The sequence below is a fragment of the Pongo abelii genome, chromosome 13 (assembly GCF_028885655.2).
Source record: "Pongo abelii isolate AG06213 chromosome 13, NHGRI_mPonAbe1-v2.0_pri, whole genome shotgun sequence".
NCBI classification, from domain to species: Eukaryota; Metazoa; Chordata; class Mammalia; order Primates; family Hominidae; genus Pongo; species Pongo abelii.
The window spans coordinates 59,270,232-59,295,963 of record NC_071998.2 but is presented as its reverse complement, the minus strand read 5'-3'; the positions used below and the strand labels follow the sequence as shown (position 1 = coordinate 59,295,963).

The 25,732-nt window shown below is 39.9% G+C and overlaps 1 protein-coding gene across 4 annotated transcripts in view; it reads right to left on the bottom strand.

Moving 5' to 3' along the window:
* Positions 1–25,732, bottom strand: part of PIP5K1B (phosphatidylinositol-4-phosphate 5-kinase type 1 beta) — a 310,275-nt gene that overhangs the window by 109,510 nt on the left and 175,033 nt on the right. For all 4 annotated transcript variants that reach the window (XM_054520016.2, XM_063714238.1, XM_054520014.2 and 1 more), the window contains 2 exons: positions 15,571–15,723; positions 10,043–10,342 (listed from right to left, as the gene is read on the bottom strand). In XM_054520016.2, coding sequence (XP_054375991.1) covers positions 10,043–10,342; positions 15,571–15,723 — 453 coding nt within the window. The remainder of the gene's footprint in view (positions 1–10,042; positions 10,343–15,570; positions 15,724–25,732) is intronic.

The following is a 25,732-nucleotide window of genomic DNA, read 5'->3' as shown; positions in this document are numbered from 1 at the left end:
CTGAGTCCCTAATCTCCTCCCCTGCAAGATTTCAAAAACAATCAACCCCCCTGTAACCACTGCATTGCTCAGAAGGAAGCCTCGCTTTTAACTTAATAGGATTTCGTGTGCATGCACATTGGTAACAGTTGGCAAATGTCAATGGGCTTGATTATGCTTTTCATTAAATTTTTAAAATTAAATGTTTGGATTATTTATTTTACTTTGTGTTCCTTGGTCACTTGGCACTGTGTTCCTTCCTTGAAATAGGCTGCAAGATTTCATGAACTCATTGTCCTGACCAAACCAAGCTCTCCACTAGGATTGAGCCCTTTCCTGACTCCTACAGCACCTACCCCTATATCTCCTTGTCAGAGTTAGGGGACCAGTCATTGAGCATTTCTAGCCCATGCTGCCTATATCTGTCCATGTTATTACTTAATGTTTTCATTTCAGTGGCCTTACCACCATTACACACAAGCTCCTTAAGGAGAGTGTAATGATGAAAGAACATGGGTTTGGAGTCAGAGAGACCTGGATATAAATTCTGGATGCAGCACTGTGAGCTCTGTGGACCTGTGGAGGCTGAACCTCTCCTGAGGATTCACTTCTTTACCTGTCAAAAGGTAATCATACCACTCACTTCACATGGCTGTTGTGAAGATGAATGAGAGAACCTATATGTAATAGATTGTCTGGCTCAAAGTAAGTCCAAATAAATGTTATCTGAACCAACCTACAGATAAAGTAAGCCTTGGAAATGCATCCTTATTGTCCATGCAATAAAGTATTATGTATTGTATTGTATATACGTATTTGATGATTACATATTACATATGATTTGATTTACATGTTAAGTTACTTTGGTATCTATAGGTTATATCCAAGATGGAACCCTCTCTCCACCAAAACCCAGAAGAGCATATTCTGTAAAATTTGGGAATTGTCTTACTTAGTAGAAAGTCAGGCATGAACAACAGCATAGAGTATTTTGATTTTTGTAGCTACCCTGACACTATCTTGCACGGATTATTGTGTTCCTTCTGTTGCTGCCAGCAGCTCATTTCCATTCCCCACTTTGAGCAGAACTAAACTGCAGCAAGCGGCAAAAGCCTAGACAAACACCAGCCCCCTCCCAAGACTACTGAACAGTTGTGATGTATGGATGGTCTTAAATGGGGACACCAGTCGCCATCTAAATAAAAACAGAGGATGAAGAGGTCAACACAGTTGCAATTTAGTAATTCACTGGCCTTTAACAGACCTTGGCCAAATGAGCAATACAAATGTACTCCAAACAATTAATCCACAAATTCACAATGTTGACATGATTTACCTTGGTTCTTTCAAGACAAACCATGTGTAGGTTATTACTAAAACCTGCTTTTATTATGTTCATTGAGTAGGTAAGATTCACTGTTCCAAGAATGTTTGCTGTTGCTACTTCCTAGGCTTCATCAGAAGATTGACACCAAGAGAAATGCTGTGTAAGAACTCTCGAGTGAGCTAAGACTGGGAAAATGAGGTTCCACAGTTCCCACAGAGCAGATTTTTAGTAGCAAATGTTAAACATGTAATCAAGTAATTACAATATAATGAAGCAATACCAATGGCTGTAGAATAGATTTAGATGAAGTCTCACAGGAGTGCTTATTACTAGAAACACACACGTTAAACTCCTGTATCATAGGCCTTTTCTTAGGAATCTTGTCAGTTGCATAGTCTCACAGGCATATTACCAGGCACTAAACTTAACCATTGAGTTTTTCTGCTTTCTTTTCACCACTCTTTTCTATATCCCCAAACTGCTTTATTAGAATTATCTTTTGCTCTTCTGGGGCATATACTCAAGTAATTTTTTAGCAAGAGACTTAAATACACACTTATCAGAGTGGCTAAAATAAAAAATAGTGACAACAGCAGATGCTAGTGAGGATAAGGAGAAAAACGGATCATTCATCCACTGCTGGTGGAAATGTAAAATGGTGCAACCATTCTGGAAAAGAGTATGGCAGTTTCTTAAAAAATTCAACACGCACTTACCATATGACATAGAAATTGAATTCAGGCATTTATCCCAGAGAAATGAAAACTTGTGCTCACGCAAAAGCCAGTATACAAATGTTCACAGCAGCTTTATTTGTAACACTCAAAAACTAGAAAAAACCCACATGTTCGTCAGCGGGTGAATGTTAAACTGTGATACATCCATACCAAGAAATATCACTCAGCAATAAAAAGGAGCACATTACTGATACAGGCAATAACTTGGATGAATATCAATGGCATTATGCTGAGTAAAAAAAAGCCAATCTCAGGGGTTATATACTGTATGATTCCATTTATACAGCATTCTTGAAAAGACAAAATTACAGAGATGGAAAACAGATTGGTAATTGCACAGGATTAGGAAGGAGTTGTGAGGGAAGGAGGTAGCTGTGGCTATAAAAGGGTACCATTAGGCATCTTTGAGAAAGAACTGTTCTGTACTTCACCATGGTGGTGGTTATATAAATCTATGTACGTCTAAAATTGCACAGAACCTCCCCCACCACACATGTGCATGTAAAACTGGTGAAATCTGTAAAAAGCTGAAAAATGTCAGTAGGTTGTACCAAAGTCATTTTCCTCATTGTGATACTGTACTAAGATTGTGCAAAATTGTGCAAGATATTGCCACTGGGGGAAACTGGGTGAAGGGTGTATGATATCTCTCTGTGTTACTGCTTCCAACGGCATATGAATCTATTATCTCAAAATACGAAGTAAAAAAATTTACAGGTAGAAAAATTTACAAAGCCCTTGCATATATGATATGATGACATCATTATTTCTGTTCTCACAATAAAACCTGGCTTGGCTAGGTAAGTCCAAAGTCATTTTTTCTCAGACCAGAGAGTAGAAGGCATTCTTTTACTGTTTCCTAGGAACTCTAAGGATTCCTTCCAGCTCGAACAATCTTTGATTCCATGAGTTGGTTTTATTTGTTCACCAACTTTAACTTTGCTTTATGCTTATACTGCTATGATATCAAACTATTATAGATAGCCAAAACTCATAATTTTAAGACAATGGAGCAAATCAAATATCTCATGGGTTTACAGTGTTTGTAAAACACACTTTGAAAGACAGTGGATTTGGCTGGGCATGGTGCTTCACACCTGTAATCCCAGCACTTTAGGAGGCTGAGGCAGGAGGATCACTTGAGATCAGGAGTTCGAGACCAGCCTGGCCAACATGGTGAAACCTTATCTCTACTAAAAATATAAAAATTAGCGGGTGTGGTGGTCCACACCAGTAGTCCCAGCTACTTGGAAGGCTGAGGCAGGAGAATCCCTTGAGCCTGGGAGGTGGAGGTTGCAGTGAGCCGAGATTATGCCACTACACTATAGCCTGGGCAGCAGAGTGAGACTTCATTTCAAAAAACAAAAACAAAACAAGTAATTAAGGAGTGTGGAGTCAATGACGTCCCTGCACCCTTTTCATGTTTTGATTGAAGTCTAAAAACAAAATCGAATTCCTTATTGATGAGAGGATAATTTAAATTGAAGTATTTCTACCTTCAGGATATGTACGTCTCCTTCGTATTAGGTCTAAAGCATTTTTTCTTCCCCAGTGATAACTGAGAAGGCAAGCAATATCAAAAAAAGAAAATAAACTGTCTGAACAAAATGTAAAAAGTTTACTACTAGCAAAATTATAGTTGAATGGTAAGCAATAGCCATAATGTTAAATTAAGTATTATATAAAATAACCCATTTTGTAACCCATGCAAACATGCCCATAGCTGATAAGAATCTGATCCATAAATTTAGAACTTGCCTCACACAGAAAGACCCTTCTTTGCACATCAGAAAGTTTCAGTATTCTTGAGACTGGTTTCATTAAATTCTGAGAACTTATTAATATTTATGGTTACAATCATTTGTGTGAAAAAAGAAAATTGGTTCCATACTCTTTAAAAATTAATAACTTGCGGCTCAACAAAAATGATAAAAAATGTAAAATAAGTCAATTAGGTCATTAATTATCAAGACTGTCTCTGAAATGACTCTCACTTGAAGGATTAAAAATATTGGGTTGTAAACACAAATTCTCACTAATATACTTTGTCTCAAAGTCATTTCCCAGAGTTATTAATAAATATTTCAGGATATAAAAATTTATCAAATTAATTAAATGATATGGGATTCTAGATTTTACATAGATAACATGTCAGAGAAAAAATAATCATGGTAAATTACAATGAATACAAAAATAGATCCTAATTGTTCTTTTAAAATTAATATATACATTTTCAATTCAAAAGAGTTTTCAATCACAATCTTGCAACATGTACTGAGTGTATAGAATAAGCCAGGTGCTGCAGCTGCAGAGAGGTGTAAAGAATGAGCTTTGCCCTTTGAGACATTTAAAGTCTTGCTGGAGAGACAGTACATACACCTAAAGAAGACAGGGGTCAGTGCTAATAAAATAAAGTCCATATTCACAATAGCAAAGACATAGAATCAACCTAGATGCCCATCAACAGTGGACTGCATAATGAAAATATGGTACATACGCAACACAGAATACTATGTAGCCATAAAAAGAATGAAATCATGTCCTTTGCAGCAACATGGATGGAGGTGAAGACCATTATTCTAAGTGAATTAACACAGTAACAGAAAACCAAATATTGCATGTTCTTACTTCTAAATGGGAGTTGCACATTGAGCACATGTGAACATAAAGTAGAAAACGACAGACACGAGGGCCTACTTGAGGGTGGAGGGCGGGAGGAGGAGGGTAGAAAGATGGAAAACTTACCTATTAGGTACTATGCTTATTACCTGGGTGATGAAATAATCTGTACACCAAACCCTCATGACAATTTACCCATGTAACAAATCTGCTCATGTACCCCTGAACTTAAAATAAAAGTTGGAAAGAAAAAAAGTCTAATGACCATTTACAACATTGCTTCCATGGGAAAACTCACTGCAATATAAATGTACTTTTGTTACACAAATGACTCTTGATAGGAGGACAACCAGCACAACTTTTCAAATAATCCCAAGTGATTCAAAATGGAGATAATCTACTTTATTAAATTCTCAGTGCCATTTTTGGCAGGCATTGCAGTGAAACTGGATACTTCCTCCAAAATAGGCAGAACTTAAAAAATAGCTAGATACACAAAAGTCACCAAAGACAGGTTTCTTCGAAGTGCACCTAAACCTTTCTTTCTCTTTTTTTAAATCATTAGACAGCTGATTATTCCTTTGTTCAAATATATATTCCAATAAACACTTACTAAGTACCTACTAAGAACCAGGCATGTAGATATAAAGATAGATTAAGCCTTGCTCCTCAGGCTTCAGGATCTACATGTGAAAAAACAACAGTGCATTAAGTCCCATGAAAGAAGTAAGCCCAGGATGCATGGGCAACCACAACAGCACGGTCTTGGAGGAACTGATCCCTGAGTAGTCCTGAGATGAGCAGGTGAGGGCCAGGTGTAGAAGAGGGGAAGAACGGTCCAGCAGAGTGAGGCATGCATAAACAAACCAAAACCTTTAGAGAATGTGGCCAGTAGATTAGAAGAGCTGGAGAGTGGGGATCTGCATCAGAGGAGAGGGGAGAGAGAAGGCTGGAGACAGAAGCTGAAGAAGGCATCTGGAGAAGGTAGCAGGGACCAGATCAGGAAGGATATTAATGTTCCAAGCTGGGAATCACTGGCTTTCGCCCAAAAGCAGTGGGGAACCTTGGCCAGAGAGTGTTAAGTCTTCTGATCAGAGGATCAGTCTGGCAGCAGTGGTGGGGATGTGATGGAAGGCAATGATAATGAAAACCAGCAAAGAGGCTACAGCAAAACTCCAGGTGATGAATAACCAGGGTCTCAATAAAAGCAGTGGCTGTGCCTACAGTGAGGAGGGGGCAGAGCCATGAGTTATTTGGTAGACAGACTGGGACATGGTGATTTTACTGCACACAGGGAAAGAGGGAGAGGAGGGAGGAAGGAGTAGCTTCAGGGTGCCGATATGGGTATCTGGCTGCACGATGGTCATGTTCCCTGGGTCACAGAAGACTAGAAGAGGTGCAGGCCTGGTGGAAGATGAAGGGGTACCTGGGAAGAGCAGTTTTCAAATAGGACATGCATCTCAGCTTGTCTGTCATGTGGGAGCCATTGGGGATGGTTTGAATAAATCCTGCTTTCTGGTTTTGATAGCAAGTGATCTGTGATGTCTTTGTAGTATTCAATGTCATCACTCTTTTCTTGGGTCAAATTCACTTGTGGGTATGGATGGCTGTGGCAGTGAGCATATAAAGGGTCAGACCAAGGGATAGGAAAGCCTTCAAGAAAGGGGACTCATCATTTACATATCCATTTCTCCCCCACCACACACAGCCAATGGGAAATAGCAATGTGGAGATGGGGTGCAGAACCTGACATCTGGATGCCTGCTTTTGGAAAGAGCCCTCTGATCCTGTGGGGGAACTGGGCTCAGCAGGGTTGAGGCATAAAAGAAGATCAGTTTTCTAGAACAGTTCCAAGTGGCCAATGTGCTAAATGGAGGAGTTGGTCAGGAATGAACCATCCCAAAGGGCAGGCTTATTATACACAGGGGTCTGGGACTGGGCTTGGGGAAGTCAGGCAAAGGGACTCAGGGGCTGCCACAAGGATGCCAGGAGAAGATGGCATGTGTCAGGAGGACTCAGTGCAGGATGAGGCTGTTCAGGTCTTTTCAGACGCAGAGCTCAGAAACGGCAGCTCTGATTGGCAGTCAGGGAAGCAGTCCATGGGGAGCGGGGAATAAGATAGGTCACGCTGGCCCTTCCGGCCAGCACTCATGCTAAAGGAAATAGAATCCCAGGGTCTGAGATGTCAAGCCAAAATATGAAAGGAGAGGTGGGGGCGCCAAGAAGCAGGGGGAGGTCAGCCATAGGTTAAGAGGCTTAACAAATCCGTCTGGGAACAACAAAGAAGCTGGGGTCCAAAGGTCTGGGATTCTTGGATTTGCTACTGCTAAGCCCTTAAGAGCTCCCTGGCACCACCAGAAAGGGTCTTCTGACAATATGTGGCTCTCATATTATGTGGCCACTTTCCTCTTCTACCCCACATGCTCTCCCTATTAACTGCCCCAAAACCAAACAACTATAGCTCCCGGAACACATCGTGCTATTTCACACCCATTGTTTCATACCTATCGTTCTCTTATCCTAGAAATATGCTTCTACTGCTTTGCCTACCCGGAGAAAGCTTCTCATCCTTTAAAAGCAAGCTACAATGTTCCCTACTCTAATCTTCACAATATAATATAATTGCACATACTAGACTGTATGGCAATTGATAAAAAATAAAGGTCATGCACCTCATGCTTGGCATGTAGTGTGCTTGCAATATGTGCTGATAAGTGAATAGAAGCATATATCCTAATATAGGTCTAGTTCACCTTTCTCTGCCTGGGGTGCTGGCACAGTAATACATTTCTCTAACTGGTTTGTTTCTAGAGCCTTAGCCATACTGTCTCACAAGAATTTTAGCAGAAGAGATTCCTGATTGATAGGTGCTGGCCTTAGCTCAGACTAACCTTGCAGATCCTCTGGGTCTCTGCAGCCCCTCAGCCAGCACTGAGGCTCAGCTCTGCAAAGCAAGGGCAATACTGGGGTAATGTCAACCACATATCCTATTGCAGTCATCCAGTGAGTTGGCCTTTCAGAGGATGACCTGAAGAGAGAGAGAGGTAACTCTAGGAAGGGGATTCTGAGCCTTGGGGAAGAAGGAAGGGAAGGAACAATGGGCTCCAAGAGATTCATGATCCATCACGAGGATGGGCATTTTTTGGGGGGAGGACAGTTGACAGCATTCATACAATTTACTAAGAGGCCCTTGACTATTAAATATTAATATTCACCATTCGAGAAATAGGCTTTGCTTGAGGCAGCTCTGCTCAGAGCACTAGCTGTTGAATCCAGATCCCAGAGGACTTGGTCATGGTCAGGACAGATCAGGGAAGGGAGCTGAGTTCCCCTACAGCTCAGCATTTACACACTTCCATACCAGCCCAAGAGAAGCCTTTCTGAAGGCAGATGTAAATATTTTAAAGAATGTCCGGGATCTGTGTCTTGTACAACTGCAAATGCAGTGAGTAAGAGGGAGTTAGCCTCAGGATACCTCTACCTTGACCTTTATGTTCCTTAGAACAACAAACCTGCCAATGAATAAAAAATAAAAAGGCAAATCTCCAGGGTCTCACTTGTGATGAAAAGTTTGGTTTGACCTCTCAGTCTCAGTCCTGAGCTCAGGAAACACTAATAAATAGACAAATCCTGAGCAATGGCTCTTTTACATTTGCCTTTTTTTTTTTTTCTGGCAGAGAAGCATGTGGTATTAGAAGGCAGCAGATAAAGACTTTCCATACTAAAGAGGCAAGAAGCACACAAAAGAGAAAGCAAACCTAAAACTGGAGAGGCTGACACTAAACTCTGGGGAATTGAGAGTCACTTTTTACCCACATCTTGTAAAGGGCAGAAAAAACACAGGAAAAAGGTTTCTACTAAAATATGTGTGTTCTGTTTTTACGTTTTTTTGAATAGAAAAACATGCATCACTCAAATCCACTCAGATATCTGAATATCTGCTGGACGTTTTTTGTTCATCTGTTTGCTTGGTTCCTACTGCTCCTTCCCTGACTTCTGAAAAGATAATTTAAAAAAAATCCTCAGAGTGAAACTTTAAGTTTTAGTTGTTAGAAGCACATGCCTTTGTACCCAAACAGATGTGGGCTCTGTTATTGACTTGGTAAGTAATGCTGGATAAGTTTCTGAATCTCTTTAAGAACCCAATTCTTCAGCAATTAAAATGGAAGTATGAATAGTCTGACTTCAAAGAGTTGCTGAGAGAATTAAGTGAAATGATGCATTAAAAAATCTTAGACTAACCTGGCATACTGTAAGCATTCAATAAATGGTAGCTAAACAATAGGAGTAACATCTCTGTCAATAAAGAAAAACAATTCTAAGGACACATTTTTGTGCACAATCATGCAAGCTATAACAGGTAGAAAGGAAGAAATAAAAAAAAAAAACAACAAAACAGAAACAGTAGGCCTGTGTTCCTTAGTGAAAATTCCCTACTTTATACCTTAGAAGGGGTGTCAGACTGTCTTCCTCACCTTCACGTGAGTTTGGGTCTGGCAGAGAAGTGTCCCCCCTCCCCTATAACAACATGGGTCATCCTTCCAGGCCCAAGGAAAGTGCAGAAAATGACAGCTTGTGCCATCATGCTTTCTGCCCACCTCCACTACCCAACTTAGCCAAGTGGCTGGACGGTTCTCCCATGATCATTATCCTTCAGAAGCTATTAGCACTGCATTTTTCTTTTCTCCAAAAAAATTTTTATCTCTTTTCACCATGTTAGAAAAAATCTTCCCTTAGTTTTTTTTTTTTTTTTAAAGCATTGCAGCCTGGGGGAATTCCCCCTCACTTTGGACAATCACTCCAGCTAAGTTTGCATGGAATGGTGTCTGCCCTAATTGGCAAGCTTCATTCCTGCTCACCTCTTATTCAGACCACATAAAATAATATCAGCAAACGTGCTGTTCACATCATAGTTTTGCATCCACGCTGATTTCTAGGGAGCCATTATGAATCCCAAGTATATTTTCTCTAAACTTGTCTCCCCAGTTCGAGTCTTACTTCTTCCAAGATTTCTATATGGCTTTTCTTACTCAACACTACATTAAACCTAAATTCTATTTCTTTCTAGTTAAACTATCTTCCCCACAGCGAAGAGAGAAAAGAAAACAAAGCTTTCTTGTTTCATTTTATCAAAGAAAGCTGACTTAGCTTATTAGTAAAATCAACAGAGATGTAGGTTAAAGACTCGAGATAACTCCCTTATCATCTACCAATTCCTTCAATATCAGGGAAGCATGGCTCGGCACCAGGATTGGGAAAGATAGGATTCCACATGTCTGCCACTTTGGACATTCCTTATTTCTATGCTTTCAATAAGTGGCAGCCACAGTTTACATGAGCACAGAGTTCAAAGGAAATCACAACAATCAAACTTCCTTACCCGGCAGTCTCTCTGAAGTGTTTTCATAAGCGCGTTGTATGTTTCCGTATCAAAATACAACCCTTCGTGCATGTCTTGCAGGAAATCTAAGTCCTTAAACGTGGGGTTGGATTTCTCTCTCTCTTTACGGGATGCTCTTCGCTTATACGTTGAGCCTTTCAAGTCATATGTAAAGTGCATTCTCATGGAGCGTGGCAAAACATTGTTCATCACCACAATCCTGATATTAATGCCTCCTGATTGCATACAATACAGTCCGTAAAATTTTGGCAAAAGAGTCCTTGGATTCTGGTTTAAATTCTAGAAACCAAAAATAGAAAAATATATTTACAATCTTCTATTTTGACAAAATAATGCTCCACTAAAGATGTGTTTTCATGCTGATATAATAATTAAAAATGGGATGTGATTATCTTTATTAATGTTAATTACTAAAATTTTGCTGTTTCTAATCTATTTCTTAAGTCTGCTTATTGGACAGCAATTTTATTATTCTAAACTCAGGGCAGTGAAAGTGACTGAATGGGACATAATGTCCCAAATTGGCTCCAACTAAAAACAGGCAAGTAATCGACTGGTGCCATGAGTGACTATTCTCTAAGGTAGCTAAAGAGAAAACGAATTGCCAAGGTATAAGGGATGAACATTTAAAATTTTAATAGCTCCTGCGAAACTGTCTTCCAAAATGGCAGACCAATTTACAACCACACTATGTAAGATTGTACATAGATTTTCACATTACTCTTACCAGGGCTGAATAGGACCCAAACTTTAAAATCTTTGTAAGCATGATTAGTGAAAAATAGAAACCTGTTTTTAAAAATTTGAATGCCATTGATTACTTATGTATTTTTAGTCACCTTAAAGATAATTTAGCTCATTTTCTTCTGTAGGTTTTTGTCACTGCTGAAATTCTTGATATATTCTGGATATTTATCATTTCTCTCATCTATATGGGGTAGTTTCTTCTAGTCTGTTGTCTTTTTTATTATTTAAAAAAATAGGGAGGCTGGGCGCTGTGGCTCACGCCTGTAATCCCAGCACTTTGGGAGGCCGAGGCGGGTGGATCACGAGGTCAGGAGTTCGAGACCAGCCTGGCTAGCATGGTGAAACCCTGTCTCTACTAAAAATAAAAAAATTAGCCTGGCCTGGTGGTGCGTGCCTGTAATCCCAGCTACTCGGGAGGCTGAGGCAGGAGAATTGCTTTAACCCGGCAGGCAGAGGTTGCATTGAGCCGAGATCGTGCCACTGCACTCCAGCCTGGGTGACAGAGCAAGACTCTGTCTCAAAAAAAAAAAAGAAAAAAAAGAAAAAAAATAGGGAATACATGCCTACTTTTGTTCCCTTTTAAAGTAGATAAGAAATTAAAATAGTTTACAAAACGGCATGTAGTCAATGAAAAGTGTCTCTGCTATCCTTGATTCTTCCCCCAATTCTCAACATTTGAGAAAACCACTGCTCTCACTTTATTTCATTCCAGAAATATTCAATGTGCTTATATTAACTTTATGTCTGGTATTTTTTGTTATATAAATGTGTTGCCTTAAATTTTTTTTTTTTTTTTAATTTTTTGAGAGACGGAGTCTTACTCTGTCACCCAGACTGGAGTGCAGTGGCATGATCTCGGCTCACTGCAACCTCCACCTCCCAGGTTCAAGTGATTCTCCTGTCTCAGCTTCCCAAGTAGCTGGGACTACAGGTGTGTGCCGCCACGCCCAGATAATTTTTGTATTTTTAGTAGAGACAGGGTTTCACTATATGTCAGCCAGGCTGGTCTCGAACTCCTGACCTCAAGTGATCCTCCCGCCTTGGCCTCCCAAAGTGCTGGGATTACAGGCATGAGCCACTGCACTTGGCCTAAATGTGTTGCCTTTTGATGCGGTCATATTTATTTACTTGTTTCTTATTTGTGTGTGTGTGTTTGCTTTTTGTTTTTGTTTAACAAAGCCTTTTTATATCCCAAAGTCATAAACTTTTATTTTCTTCCAAATTTTTAATAGTTTTGGTCATTACATTTGGTCTTTACTCCATATGGAATTAATTTTGTGTGTATGTGAAAGATCTGAAATAGAGAATTTAACTTTTTCCTCAAATGGATACTTATTGAACAGTCTGACATTTTCCAATTGAGTTTAAATCCCCCCATGTCAATACAGTAAGTAGACAAATTCACATAGATCTGTTTCTGGACACTTTATTTGAATCCATTAATTTATCTGTCTAAAACTGTACTCATCCTACATCCTTAACATTAGTTACAGCCTTATATATTTTTTGTATATGCTATAGCAGGCCTACTATTTTTCTTCTTTTTCAAAAATGTTTTCTCCATTCTTACAATCTTTCTGTGTGATTGTTCATTTTAAAAAACATTCTTCAAATGAGACTTGCTCTCACTTTCAAAGAAATTGGCTTTGTCAAGCTATGTGAAAAATCCTGTTAGAATTTTTGCTTGGAATTAGACAGGATTTATAAGTTGATTTGGGAGCAGTTGAAATCTTTACAATACTGAGTTCAGGAACAATGCAGATTTCTTCATTATTTCAAATCTTCTTTATGTCCTTCAATAACGTTTTGTAGTTTCCTTCATATTGGTCTTGTAACATTTGTTTTTATAGATTCAAGTATTTTAGAATTTTTCTTATTACATTCTTTCTGAACTGATTGTTTGTTTTCCACTTACTATATCTTGCTTTCCCAATCAGAATTACAGTACTCACATGACTTTATTTACTTATTTATTTTTCTAATAATGTTCATTATAAGTTGTTGTCATAATGAACAGGATCTCTTTTTTCCCTTATATTCTCGCACTCTATATCATCTATATAATGGAATATAATGGATTTTGTAGATTTATCTTTTATCCTGCAAATCTGCTGGAGTCATATCACTTCTAAAAATTCCTGATTTACTTTCTTGAAGGTTTTCTTATTTTGAATTCTGTCATTTAAAGAGAACAGTGCTTGTACTTTTTTCTATTTCTTTTTGTACTCGACTGCCATAATTTCTAGCAAATTTATCAGAAAGGACTATTGATGGGAGGGGCATTCTGGTCTATTCCTATTGTTTCTAGAGAAAGGATTCTTGTATTTTTTCATGAGCTATCATGTGAACTTTTGGAAGACTGATAAATGTACAACTTGTATAATCATTTATTTACTTATTATGTTTTTTTAAAAAAAAACTCCCCTGCCAATTTTTAGAATTTTAATTAAGTGAAGATGTTGAATTTTGAGGGCCTTAGCTTCTCCTCAACATCTATTTGGGTAACCACATGACGTTCACATTTTTTCCTGTTAATGGGATGGATTATACTGTTATACTATCTTACATAATCGGGATAAAATCACTTGTTCAGCTAAATTTAATTTTTCTTTGAGACAGGGTTTTGCTCTGTCTCCCAGGCTGGAGTACAGTGGCTTGATCATAGTTCACTGCAGCCTCAACCTTCCAGGGCTCAAGTGATCCTCCCACTTCTCAGCCTCCCAAGTAGCTGGGACCACAGGTGTGTGCCACCACGCCTGGATAATTTTTTATTTTTTTGTAGAGATGGGGTTTCACCATGTTGCCCAGGCTGGACTTGAACACCTGGGCTCAAGTGATCCACCCACCTTGGCCTCCCAAAGTGCTGGGATTATAGGTGTGAGCCACCATTCCTGGCCCTTAACTTTTTATCTAATTTTAATTAAATATAAGTAGTCAAATATGGCCAATGCAGTTTTACAAGAGGACAAGTATATCTGAGCTCAGAATTATGGAATTTTAAGATTTACTAATTAAGCAGGTTATCAAATAATATTATATCAATTTGATCTGAATTTTAGATAATTTTAAAATGTGTGCATGAACAAAGTATAACTGAAAGCATATACACCATATTTTAGTAATATGTATCTCTGGGAAAGAAACTATAGTTAGTTTTTTTTTTTTGGCTTTTCTATATTTTCTGTTCCTCTGAAAAAAAATAATTGCTCAGTATTGAAATATTTTAAAATCTGCCTGCATGCCACTAAGATTTTTATTGAGATTTTTTATTTTTATACTTCTATACGAGATTAATTTAAGTATTTAATGCTATACCTAGCAGATTTTGGAATTAAAATAATATTTTTACATAAAAAGATTACATGACATCTCATGAATGCATTTTTAAAAACAAAAGATTACATGACATCTCATGAATGCATTTTTAAAAACGAAGATGATATTTATCACCACTCATAGCAAGTGACTGGCAGAACTTGGGCTTCTGAAATCCAGACAGCTTCATGTAGCCCTTCCAATCATAGAAAATTAAGAACTGTTATAAAAGTACAATGAAACTGGAGGTATGAAAACGACTGGACTATTTAGGAAAAGTGGGGTTAGTTTTGAAAATTTTGGAGTAAATATGTAGTAAATCCATCTAGGCTAAGTTACTGTTCCTTTGTCTCTAAAATATTACATGAAAGGTGATTTTTCACACTATCATATTTACCTATGAAATTCTAAATTCTGAAGTCTAGTAGCTGAGAACAGCAAATATAGAATATGTTCTGGTGTATTAGTGTAGGGGTTAAAAATGCATTCTCTGGAGCCCTTTTGCTTGCGTACCCCAGCTCTGCAGCTCTCCAGCTGAATCACCCATGGCAAGTTACTTAATTTATCTTTGCCTCAATTACCTCTTCTATAAAAAGGTGATAATTATAGTATCCAAGGTTGCTGTGAGGATTAAATGAGTTAATGAATGCAAAGCACTCAAGGCCTTGCTTAACATGTAGTAAGCAATCCATGAAAGTTAACCATTTATACTATTACTGCGTACTGGCTGCAAAGAGCTTTGCAACACATTGCTTCCTTTATCTTTCCTTTATTTTATATCCTGTATCCTTCCTTTATCACAACAACTATGTAAGATAAGTATTTCCCAGCTTTTTTTTTTTTTTTTTTGAGAAAGAGTCTTGCTCTGTCGCCCAGGCTGGAGTGCAGTGGCGGGATCTCAACTCACTGCAAGCTCCGCCTCCCGGGTTCACGCCATTCTCCTGCCTCAGCCTCCCGAGTAGCTAGGACTACAGGCGCCCGCCACCATGCCTGGTTAATTTTTTTGTATTTTTAGTAGAGACAGGGTTTCACTGTGTTAGCCAGGATGGTCTTGATCTTCTGACCTTGTGATCCGCCTGCCTCAGCCTCCCAAAGTGCTGGGATTACAGGCGTGAGCCACCATGCCTGTAATCCCAAGTATTTCTCAGCTTTTAAAGACTGAGGGAACTAAGGCTGACCAGTTATGCTGCTTACTCAGGGTCACACAGTTAATTATTGGCTGGGCTGGGATTTGAACTCAGGATTGTGGGATTCAACAAGTATGCTCTGCCATTCAGTTCTAGTTTACTTTAAAAAATCTATTCAATGAATGTCATAACATAATTTAAATGCAGAATAAAGCTTACCAAAGAGAAAGAAACACACCTGAGTCACTGAAAAAATAATAGAAAAAAACTGTTGAGGAAAGTAATTAAACTTCAAGTAGAAGCGTTAATGATCCTTACCATGTAATAGCCCGGCAGTAGCTTCTGAAGAAACTCAGCTTCTTTGTGCTGAACTGTTTTGATGATAAATTCATCATCACTGGTCACAAAAAACAAGGATCCACTGGCTCCAGGGTTAGACAGTTCTATTAGAGGTTCACTGCAGATGGAATACTAAAAGTGTAAATGAATAAACATTAAAACATATACTTGATGTACGTGATGCCTCCAAGGAGGACAATCATAGCATTGCACATCTTAGCTATGTTGAAACAAGAAGCCTCTCTACGGGCTTTAAAAGAGGCTCCACGTATACCGAGAAGGCTCTTTTTGAGATTTCTAAAGATTTAATTGGTCTGTTTATCTTAATAATTCTATGATGAAAAACAGTCATACACTCCTAACCCCCAGAGTCATGCGATAGAATCATGAATCATCCTATCTGTCCAATGAGATAATTCAAACAGTCGTGTTGACTAAGGTGCTTTGTTTCCAGCAAATGTCCATAAAATAACAAGTGAAGATGTGATCTGCACTGTGTTTTATCACTTGAACACAAACCCTATTCTCCTTTCATGATTTTCCCAGAAGATGTCATCTACTCATGGTTTCAACAAGGAGATGACGTCAACATCTGTATCTCTAGCCCAGATCTTTCGCTAGGGCTCAAGACCTGTATATCTAACACTTTAATAGACATTTCTATTTTGGTTATACCACACACAATTTATATGCAATAAGTTCACAATCAAGTTCATCTCAAGGCTGTGGTTAGCCCATATAGTGCCTTTGTGGTAATTAGAAAGATGCAACTTTTTATCTTGGCAGATGCAGCTCTGGGCTAGGATACAAAGTTGGTGAGTAGAAGAAAGGCTGGGGCCAGACGTGGTGGCTCACGCCTGTAATCCCAGCACTTTGGGAGGCTGAGGCGGGTGGATGATGAGGTCAGGAAATTGAGACCATCCTGGCTAACATGGTGAAACCCTGTCTCTACAAAAAATACAAAAAATTGGCCGGGCGTGGTGGCACGCGCCTGTAGTCCCGGCTACTCGGGAGGCTGAGGCAGAAGAATTGCTTGAACCTGGGAGGTGGAGGTTGCAGTGAGTCGAGATCGCACCATTGCACTCCAACCTGGGCGACAGAGCGAGACTCTGCTCAAAAAAAAAAAAGAAAGGCTGGATTCCAGTCTCCACTCCATCCCCTTGGCCAGGTAGGAGAGCTTGAGCAGTGCACAGCCTGCCCAACTGCATATGGTGACCCTAGATCCTCTGCCCCCTGTTCTCTGCCTTTTCCCTCTTTTCCCTTAGAGAATGGAAGCATTATTTGCCTTATTCCCCAAACCAGAAACTAGGGCATCATCCTTGATTCCTCACATTTCCTCATCTTTCCTAACCAGACTGTTGATGCTGCCTGCCCGCTTCTGCCAACACCCTAAGTTCAAAGGTTTCATCGTTTCATGCCTGGATTGTTATGGCAAGCTTCTGGTCTTAATTGTCCACTCTCATCCCCTCTAGTACATTCACCAGGAAACTAGGCATCTTTCTGAAATGCAAATCTCTTCATGTTTTTCTGGGCTTTCACATCTTTTGCAGAAAGACAAACATTGCATGTTCTCACTTATTTGTGAGATCTAAAAATCAATGGTTCTTAACAGAGCTTTCAAGGCCATGAATGACCCAGCCTCCTCCCCAGCCTTTTCTCTCATGACTTCCTCCTTCAACTTTAGCTCTAGCCACAGAGACTAACTTCTCATGTTCTGAAAAGTGCCGCATACTCTCAACACCCAGGCTTTTGTGTTTTCCTGTGCCTGCGACAACCTCCCTTCTACTTTCACCTGCCTACCACTCATTGCTGTATTTAAAAAATAACTATTGAGCATCTGCTATGTCCCAGGCACTCCTAAAGCTTATATCCCAGTAGGAGGAAACAGACAGTAAACAAGTAAATACATTACACGTCAGAAAGTGGTAAGTGCAGTGGAGAAAAAATGGATCATGGAAAAAGCAGCGGAGAGCACCAGCAAAGAGTGAGGAATGAGTTGCAGTAAATTCTAAATAGCCTGGTCACTGAAGGCCTCCTTGCAAAGGTGACATTGGAGCCAGGCAGCAAGCCACATGGCTATTTGGGGAACGGGTACTTCAGTCAGAGGGAAGAGAAAATGCAAAGGCCTGAGATGTGGTGGGCTCAAGACACAGCAGAGGCCAGTGGCTGTAGCAGAGAGGGCAAGGAGGAGCCCTGAAAGGGATGGAGCCAGAGAGGTCAGGGGGACAGACCACATCCAGTGCTATAGGCCACTGGAAGGACTTTGTTCTTTTCTCTAAGGGGGCCGAAAAGCCATTGGAGGGTCTGGAGCAGAGGACCACTCTGTTGGGTTAGGAAACCACTGTAGAAGGACAAAGGGAAGATGTAGGGAGCATAATTCATAGACTGTTGCCACAGCTTCAGCTTTCAGTGCCTGCTGAGACAGCACTTGCTCTGGAAAACTCTTCCTGGTTCCGCGGATAAAAGATCAATTGCTTCCTGGCCCTGGATGTTCTCATCACAGAAGTCACCACAAAATCCTGCAATTGCCTGTTTCCTTTTCCTCGAGTTGCAGAGACTGTAAAACTCTGTGCAGCAGAAACCATGACTATCTTACACTGTGATACAGTTCCAGGACCTGTGACTTGGAACATGGTAGGTGCCTACATACATGGTTGGTACTCAAGAAATTTCCGTCAGATGGCTGAACTCCACCAACAATTGTATGGCTGTAAATATCACCAAAAAATGCTAAAACCAGCAAAGAAGTCTGTTCTTGGTTTTATTAAGCTCAGTATTTATTAATTAATAAGCCACATAATTGACTAGAGAAACACTGGGTGGCAGAGAAAAAGATAAGGAGGCCATGCAGGTGTGAGATAGACCCAGCCTGGCAGAAGCAAGGGCTTAAAGAACCACATCATCTTTAAATTTTTCTTTTTCTTTTCTTTTTTTTTTTGAGACGGAGTCTCACTCTGACGCCCAGGCTGGAGTGCAGTGGTACAATCTCGGCTCACTGCAAGCTCCGCCTCCCGGGTTCACACCATTCTCCTGCCTCAGCCTCCCGAGTAGCTGGGATACAGGCGCCCACCACATGCCCAGCTAATTTTTTGTATTTTTAGTATAGATGGGGTTTCACCGCATTAGCTAGGATGGTCTCGATCTCCTGACCTCATGATCCGCCCGCCTTGGCCTCCCAAAGTGCTGGGATTACAGGCGTGAGCCACCGCGCCTGGCCAAATTTTTCTATTTTTAAATTTTTGATTGACAAATAATGATTTGTTTAATTTTAATTTTTTTATTTCAATAGCTTTAGGGGTACAAGTGGTTTCTGGTTACATGGATTAATTGTATAGTGGTGGAGCCTGGGATTTTAATGCACCCATCACCTGAGTAGTGGACATTGTACCCAATAGGCAGTTTGTCATTCCCCATCCCCTGCCCACTCTCCCTCTTCTAAGTCTTCAATGTCCATTATACCACTCTGCATGCCTTTGCATACGCACAGCTTAGCTCCCACTTAGAAGTGAGAACATGCAGTATTTGTTTTTCTATGAGATATAATAATTGTATATATGTATTGGGTATGTGATGTTTTGATCATGAATACATTGCAGAATGATCAAATCAGGATGGCTAACATATCCATCACCATACACACTTCTTTGTGGTGAGAATATTTAAAATCCACTTTTTAAATTAATTTAGAAAGATACACATTATTATTAACTATATTCACCTCGCTGTAAATAGATCATCAGAGCTGATTTGTTCCATCGAGCAGACTTCATATCCATTCGCCAACATTTTCCCTGTTTTCTATCCACCCCCTACCACCTCAGCCTCTAGTAATCATCATTCTCCTCTACTTCAACGAGTTCGATTTTTCTAGATTGAACAAGTAAGTGAGATCATGTGATATTTATCTTTCTGTGTATGGCTCCTTTCAGTTAGCACATTGTCCTCTATGATCATCCATGCTGTTCTAAATGACAGAATTTTGTTGTTTTTAAAGGCTGAACAGTATTCCATTGTGTATATACATCACATTAAAAAAATCCATTTGTCCTTTGATGGGCATTTATGTTGTTTCCATCTTTCCCATTGTGAATAATGCTGCAGTGAACATGGGAGTGCAGACATCTCTTTGCCATACTGATTTCCATTGCTTTAGATAGATACCCAGTGGTGGGGTTGTTGGATCATATGGTAGCTCTATTTTTAGCTATTTGAGGAACCTCCCTACTGTTTTCCAAAATGGCTGTATGAATTTACATTCCCACCAACAGTATACAAGAGTTCCCTTTGCTCCACATCCTCACCAAACACTTGTTATCTTTTATCTTTTTTGATAACAGTCATTCTAACAGGTACGAGGTAATATTTCATTGTGGTTTTCTCTCATGATTAAGAATGTTGACCATTTTTTTATGTATCTATTGGCCATCTGTATGTCTTTTTTTTTTTTTTTTTTTAAAGACAAGGTCTTGCTGTGTCACCCAGGCTAAAGTGCAGTGGCCTGATCACAGCTTATTGTAGCCTCGACCTCCCCAGGCTCTGGTGATCCTCTCACCTCAGCCTCCTGAGTAGCTGGGACCCCAGGCATGTGCCACCATGCCCGAATAATTTTTTTGTATTTTTGTAGAGATGGGTTTTTGCCATGTTGCCCAGGCTGGTCTCAAACTTCTGGGCTTAGGCAATCCACCTGCTACAGCCTCCCAAAGTGCTGGGACTACAGGAGTGAGCCACCATACTTGGCCTGTGTATCTTTTTTTTTTTTTTTTTTTTTTTGAGGAATGTATAGTTAGGTCCTTTGCTCATTTTTAAATAGGGTTATTAGTTTTCTTGTTATTGAGTAGTTTGAGTTCCTTATTTATTTTGGATATCAACCCCTTACCTGATACATTATTTGCAAATATTTTTTCCCAATCTGTAGATCATCCCTTCACTCTGTTGTTTCCTTTGCAGTGCAGAAGCTTTTTAGTTTGATGCAACTCTTTTGATCTATTTTTACTTTTTTGCTTGTGCTTTTGGGGTTGCATCCAGGAAATCACTGCCCGAATCAATACTGTGCAGTTTTCCCCTATGTGTTCTTCTAGTAGTTTTACAGTTTCTGGCCTTCCATTGAAGACTTTAATCCATTTTGAGATGATTCTTGTTTATGATGTGAGGTAAGGGTCCAATTTCATTCTTCTGAATATGGACGGCCAGTTTTCCCAACACCATTTCTTGAAGAGACTATCCTTTCCCCATTGTGTGTGCTTGCCACTTCTATCAAAAGTCTATTGACTATAAGGGTGTGTGTGTGTGTGTGTGTGTGTGTATTTCTGGGCTCTCTATCCTATTCCATTGGTCAATGTGTCTGTTTTTATACTAGTACCATGCTGTTTTGATTACTGCAGGTTTGTAATATAAACAGCCATATCTTGAGGATGTAGGCATCTGAAAAAACATCAAGGCTAAAAATCCCAAAATTTTTGTTCTGAGCTTGTGAATATTTAAGTCCCTATCATAGAGAAACCTGAAAGGAGGGAGAGTGAAAGAAAAAGGGAGAGGAGGGAGAGAGAAAGTAGCAGAAACATGATTAAAAGGTAGCTTCTAGATACATCTTTTACATTATTTTGCTTTGAAAATACTGAGGATAAAGGAAACAAAATTATCCCAGAAAAGAAAGAAGCAAGTGTCTGCTGGCTTCCTAAGTCATTGGCAACTTTCATCGTCCACTTCCCCTTCTTTCTGTTAGCCTTGCTTCTTGACAGTCTCTTGCTAAACAGCATTAGGGCCTAAGCCTACAGATGAGTTGAGGATAAGTTAGGAAAACAAAAATAGCTATCAGACTGCAGACAGGACACCACAAAAACCAAGAGGAATCAGAGAGCGCTTGCCCAGCCATGTGTGCAGTGTCCTTGTGGAAGAGCGATTTGTGAAAAGGGCGTGAGATTTGTACCAGTTGCTAGTTATGTGATCCCGAGTAAGGAATTTAGCATCTTGGAGTTTTAGAAGTCTCATTTCTAAAATAAAGGTAATAATATCTACTGGAAAGTTACTGGAAGTTTTTAAAGTGAATGCTTTTGAAAACCCTGGCAAAGAGTGACCACGTATTGCTGTTGTTAATTTTATGACATGATCACACACAGGTGAGAGAAGCACACGGCCTACAATATACTCATTCTACAGGCAGGTAAGGAAGAGCTGACACCACCCTAGGATACACTGAGGTTCTCAGCCTACTGCCCATGACTTCAGGGTGATCCAAAGAGACACTAAAACATTCTGAGTGAAGCAAGAAAATGTTGGGTTTCTCATTTACTTACGAATTTGGGACCCTGGAATATAAAGGTGTGAACTCCAAGCTCTCATAAAAAGTAAAGGCAGACCCTAGACTCTCTTTACGAATTTGGATTCTTTGTTCCATGGCATGTGAATTCCTGACACAGAACTTCCTTATGGGTAGGAGTTTATGTTGTGAAAATACGAAAACAACAAAGGATGCAGAAATTAGAGGCTGCAAATTGAGAAATTAGGGGGTGATCCAGAAAGAGGTGTCTAGAAAAAACTGGATTCAGACCTGAACATCTGCTCCCAATTAAAGTCTCCAATTCTTCTATAAGCAGTGACATTAGAAAAAAATGCAGTGACATAATATGAAGACTATTTCATTGGTTACTACATTGTCAAATATTCTTTTATAATGTCATTTATACATAACATGAATGAAACAATAAATTGTTTTGATCCACTTTAATAACCCTTTGGGGGCTATTCATAGCCTAGCATCAATGTGCAATAAACTGTGATTATGATACTGAACAGGAGTATCACCATTATGCTGTAGAATTCTATGGTTGCTCACTCTACAACTCGGTTACCACATTCTCTTCTAAGCCACCTTCTTTGCAACATTGCCGTTTAAGAGCAAATGAAGAGGAGAGATGGGAACATTTTAATTAGTCATGATCAAAAGCCCCCATGTGTGCTCCTGGGTTTTACGCACCTTCCAGGCACTTGTCATCTGTGCAAGCTGTTCTAATGTATTCATGCTCTTGCTTCTATTTCCTGCAGGGTCTCCCTGCTATACCCACTGGAGAAAAAGAAAAAGCAGAGCACAACCCAGCTGGGCCCTGCCAATGTAAATTAACAATGTAAACTTGCCCCATGTGGTGGAGATAATTTTATGTGCCATTTCTTCCCCCGATAGTATGAAATATTCACTCTGCTCTCTTTCTTATTGGCGCAGGTGAGACTGAAAAGACTCATATAAGTTCTACTGGATTTCTGAATATCCAGGCACATGATGGAGAAGGAAAGAACCCATGGCTGGTTGCCCCAGCAGAGATGCGAATGCTCTGGGGCCCTTTGGCTTTGCCTTGGGAGGTGTTTGCCTAGGAATAAGGAAGAAGGAAAGTTTGCACTGCTGTATGTGCAGAAGCCCCTTCACCATACTGTCTCACAATCCAAATTATGCATGTTTCAACATGAAACTTGTAATCAGCATGCACAGGGTGAATTTTAATGGGACGGAGAGCATAAACAGAATAATTCAGGCAGGAATCCAGATGCAACAGCAAAAAACTAAGTAGAAATACACACATATTGCAGGTATTCAATATCACACCTAAGTATGGAGTTACCAATGGCTAGAGATTGTTCCCACACCTCCAACTTAACTCACTGTATCTTCACAAGTGTGGGTTTGAGTAGCCCCAGTTTGACAGCCACCACGATGCACTTTGTGATTGGCATTGTATCCTTTGTTTCTTCACAGGGTTTTTCAAGCAATGTCTTATTTCCTATTTCTGTGCTTTCCTTTAGCTAAACTCTTCCACAATGTGTTTTGTTAAAGGTGTTTGACTTCTTTCAGCTGTATTCTTCAGAATGGACAATCACAGGTCTATGGGCTAGGAAGAAGCTAGTTTGAGTACATATTTGGTAAAAGGTCTGTGATTCTCATCAAATATGGAAAGCATGAGGCCAGCTGGTGAAGGGTCTTCAAGCTCTTGGGGAAGGATTGGGAGACCAGTGTTTGGTCTAGGCTCTGCCCCCATCAATGTGTGTAACCTTGGGCATCTCCCTTTGCTGATCCCAGCTTCAGATTCCTCATCTGTAAAATGAAGGATTGAGCTAAAAAGTCGCTGAAGGTTATTATACCTGACACTCAAGCATGCTGTGTCATGCAAACGACCCTTTCCTCATCTATCACACTCCAGATCATTAGGTGTGGTCCCAGATAGAGCAGTCTGGAGGTGAGCTTCCAGAGACTCCAAAGTTTGTTGGGGAGCTGCCTCAGTCCTGTGCTGCAGGTGTCCCCAGTGCAGGCACAGGTGGGTGGCAGCAGCTGTTGGGGACCAGGTAGTCATGTTTAGCTAAGGCCACTGCCTTTGTTCTGTTTCTTGCAAGCCCCAGAGATGTGTCTAGTCACTGAACCACGTATGTGGTGAATGAGGGAGGTGGACAAATTGAATCAAACAAAAGCACACTTACATACCTGGCTCTATCTTTCCCCCTATTTTGTGTGTGTGTGTGTGTGTGTGTGTGTGTGTGTGTATTTCAGACGCAGTCTTGCTCTGCCGCCCAGGCTGGAGTGCAGTGGTACAATCTTAACTCACTGCAACCTTTGCCTCCGGGGTTCAAGTGATTCTCCTGCCTCAGCCTACCAAGTAGCTGGGACTACAGGCTCATGCCACCATGCCCAGCTAACGTTTTTGTATTTTTGGTAGAGACGGGATTTTGCCATGTTGGCCAGGCTGGTCTTGAACTCCTGACCTCAGGTGATCCAACCGCCTTGGCCTCCCTAAGTGCTGGGATTATAGGCATGAGCCACCACACTTGGCCTCTCTCTACATTTTAAGTTATATTTACATACATAAAAGTGAAAAGAATTGTGAAATTAACACTCATGTATCTATCTTCCAGCGTCAACTCATGGACAACTCATTCATGATCAATCAATGATCAACTCATGGCCAATCTTGTTTCTTCTAAACCTCCAACCACTCTGCTACCTTACTTCCCTCAGATTTTTCTTTTGGCGGGGGGGGGGGGCATTCAATTTAACAGTTATAGTGAGATGTAAGTCAGATAGCATTCAATTCACCCATTTAGAGTATGCAATCCTTCCGATTAATTTTTGAATTGATAAATAAAATTGTATATTTTTATGGTATACAACATGATGTTTTGATACATGTATACACTGTGGAATGGCTCAATTAAGCTAATTAACATATTATTTACCTCACATATTCATCACTTTATTTGTGGTGGGAACTTTTTTTAAAAAATGATATATAATAGTTATACATATTTTGGAGGTACATGTGATATTTTGATACCTATACACAATGTGTAATGATCAAATAAGAGTAATTGGGATAGCCATCACCTCAAACATTTACCTTTAAAATCTACTCTCTTAGCAATTTTCAAGTATATATTATTATTACCTATAGTCACCACGTAGAATAGATCTCCTGTATTTATTCCTCCTCTCTAATTCAAATTTTGTTTTGTATTTATTTTTATTTTTATTTTTTTGAGATGGAGTCTTGCTGTCACCCAGGCTGGAGTACAGAGGTCCAAACTTGGCTCACTGCAACCTCTGCCTTCCAGTCCTGCCTCAGCCTCCCAAGTAGCTGGGATTACAGGCACATGCCACCACGCCCGGCTAATTTTTGTATTTTTAGTAGAGACGGGGCTTCATCATGTTGGCTAGGCTGGTCTCAAACTCCTGACCTCAAGTGATCTTCCCACCTCGGCCTCCTGAGGTGCTGGGATTACAGACATGAGCCACCGTGCCTGGCTGTCTAATTCAAATTTTGTATGCTTTGACCAACTCCTCAGATGCTATTGAAGTACCTCCTAGATATCAAACCATTTCATCCATAGATATTTCAGCATATCCTCTAAAAGACAAGGATTCTCCTTTTAAAATAGAACCACGATATTATTATCCCACAAAAAAGTTACTTCTCAACACCATCAAATATCTTGTCAATCTTTATATTTCCTTAGTTTCCTATAATTTAGAAGCTTGTTTATTTGAGTTGCCTGGACCTATCTCTTAATAATGTTAATAATGTTCCTGATAAAAACTCTCTCCTCCAGCCATATTGGTCCACTAAATGTCCTTCTGAAAACTGAACACATCCACATCTCTGGTTCT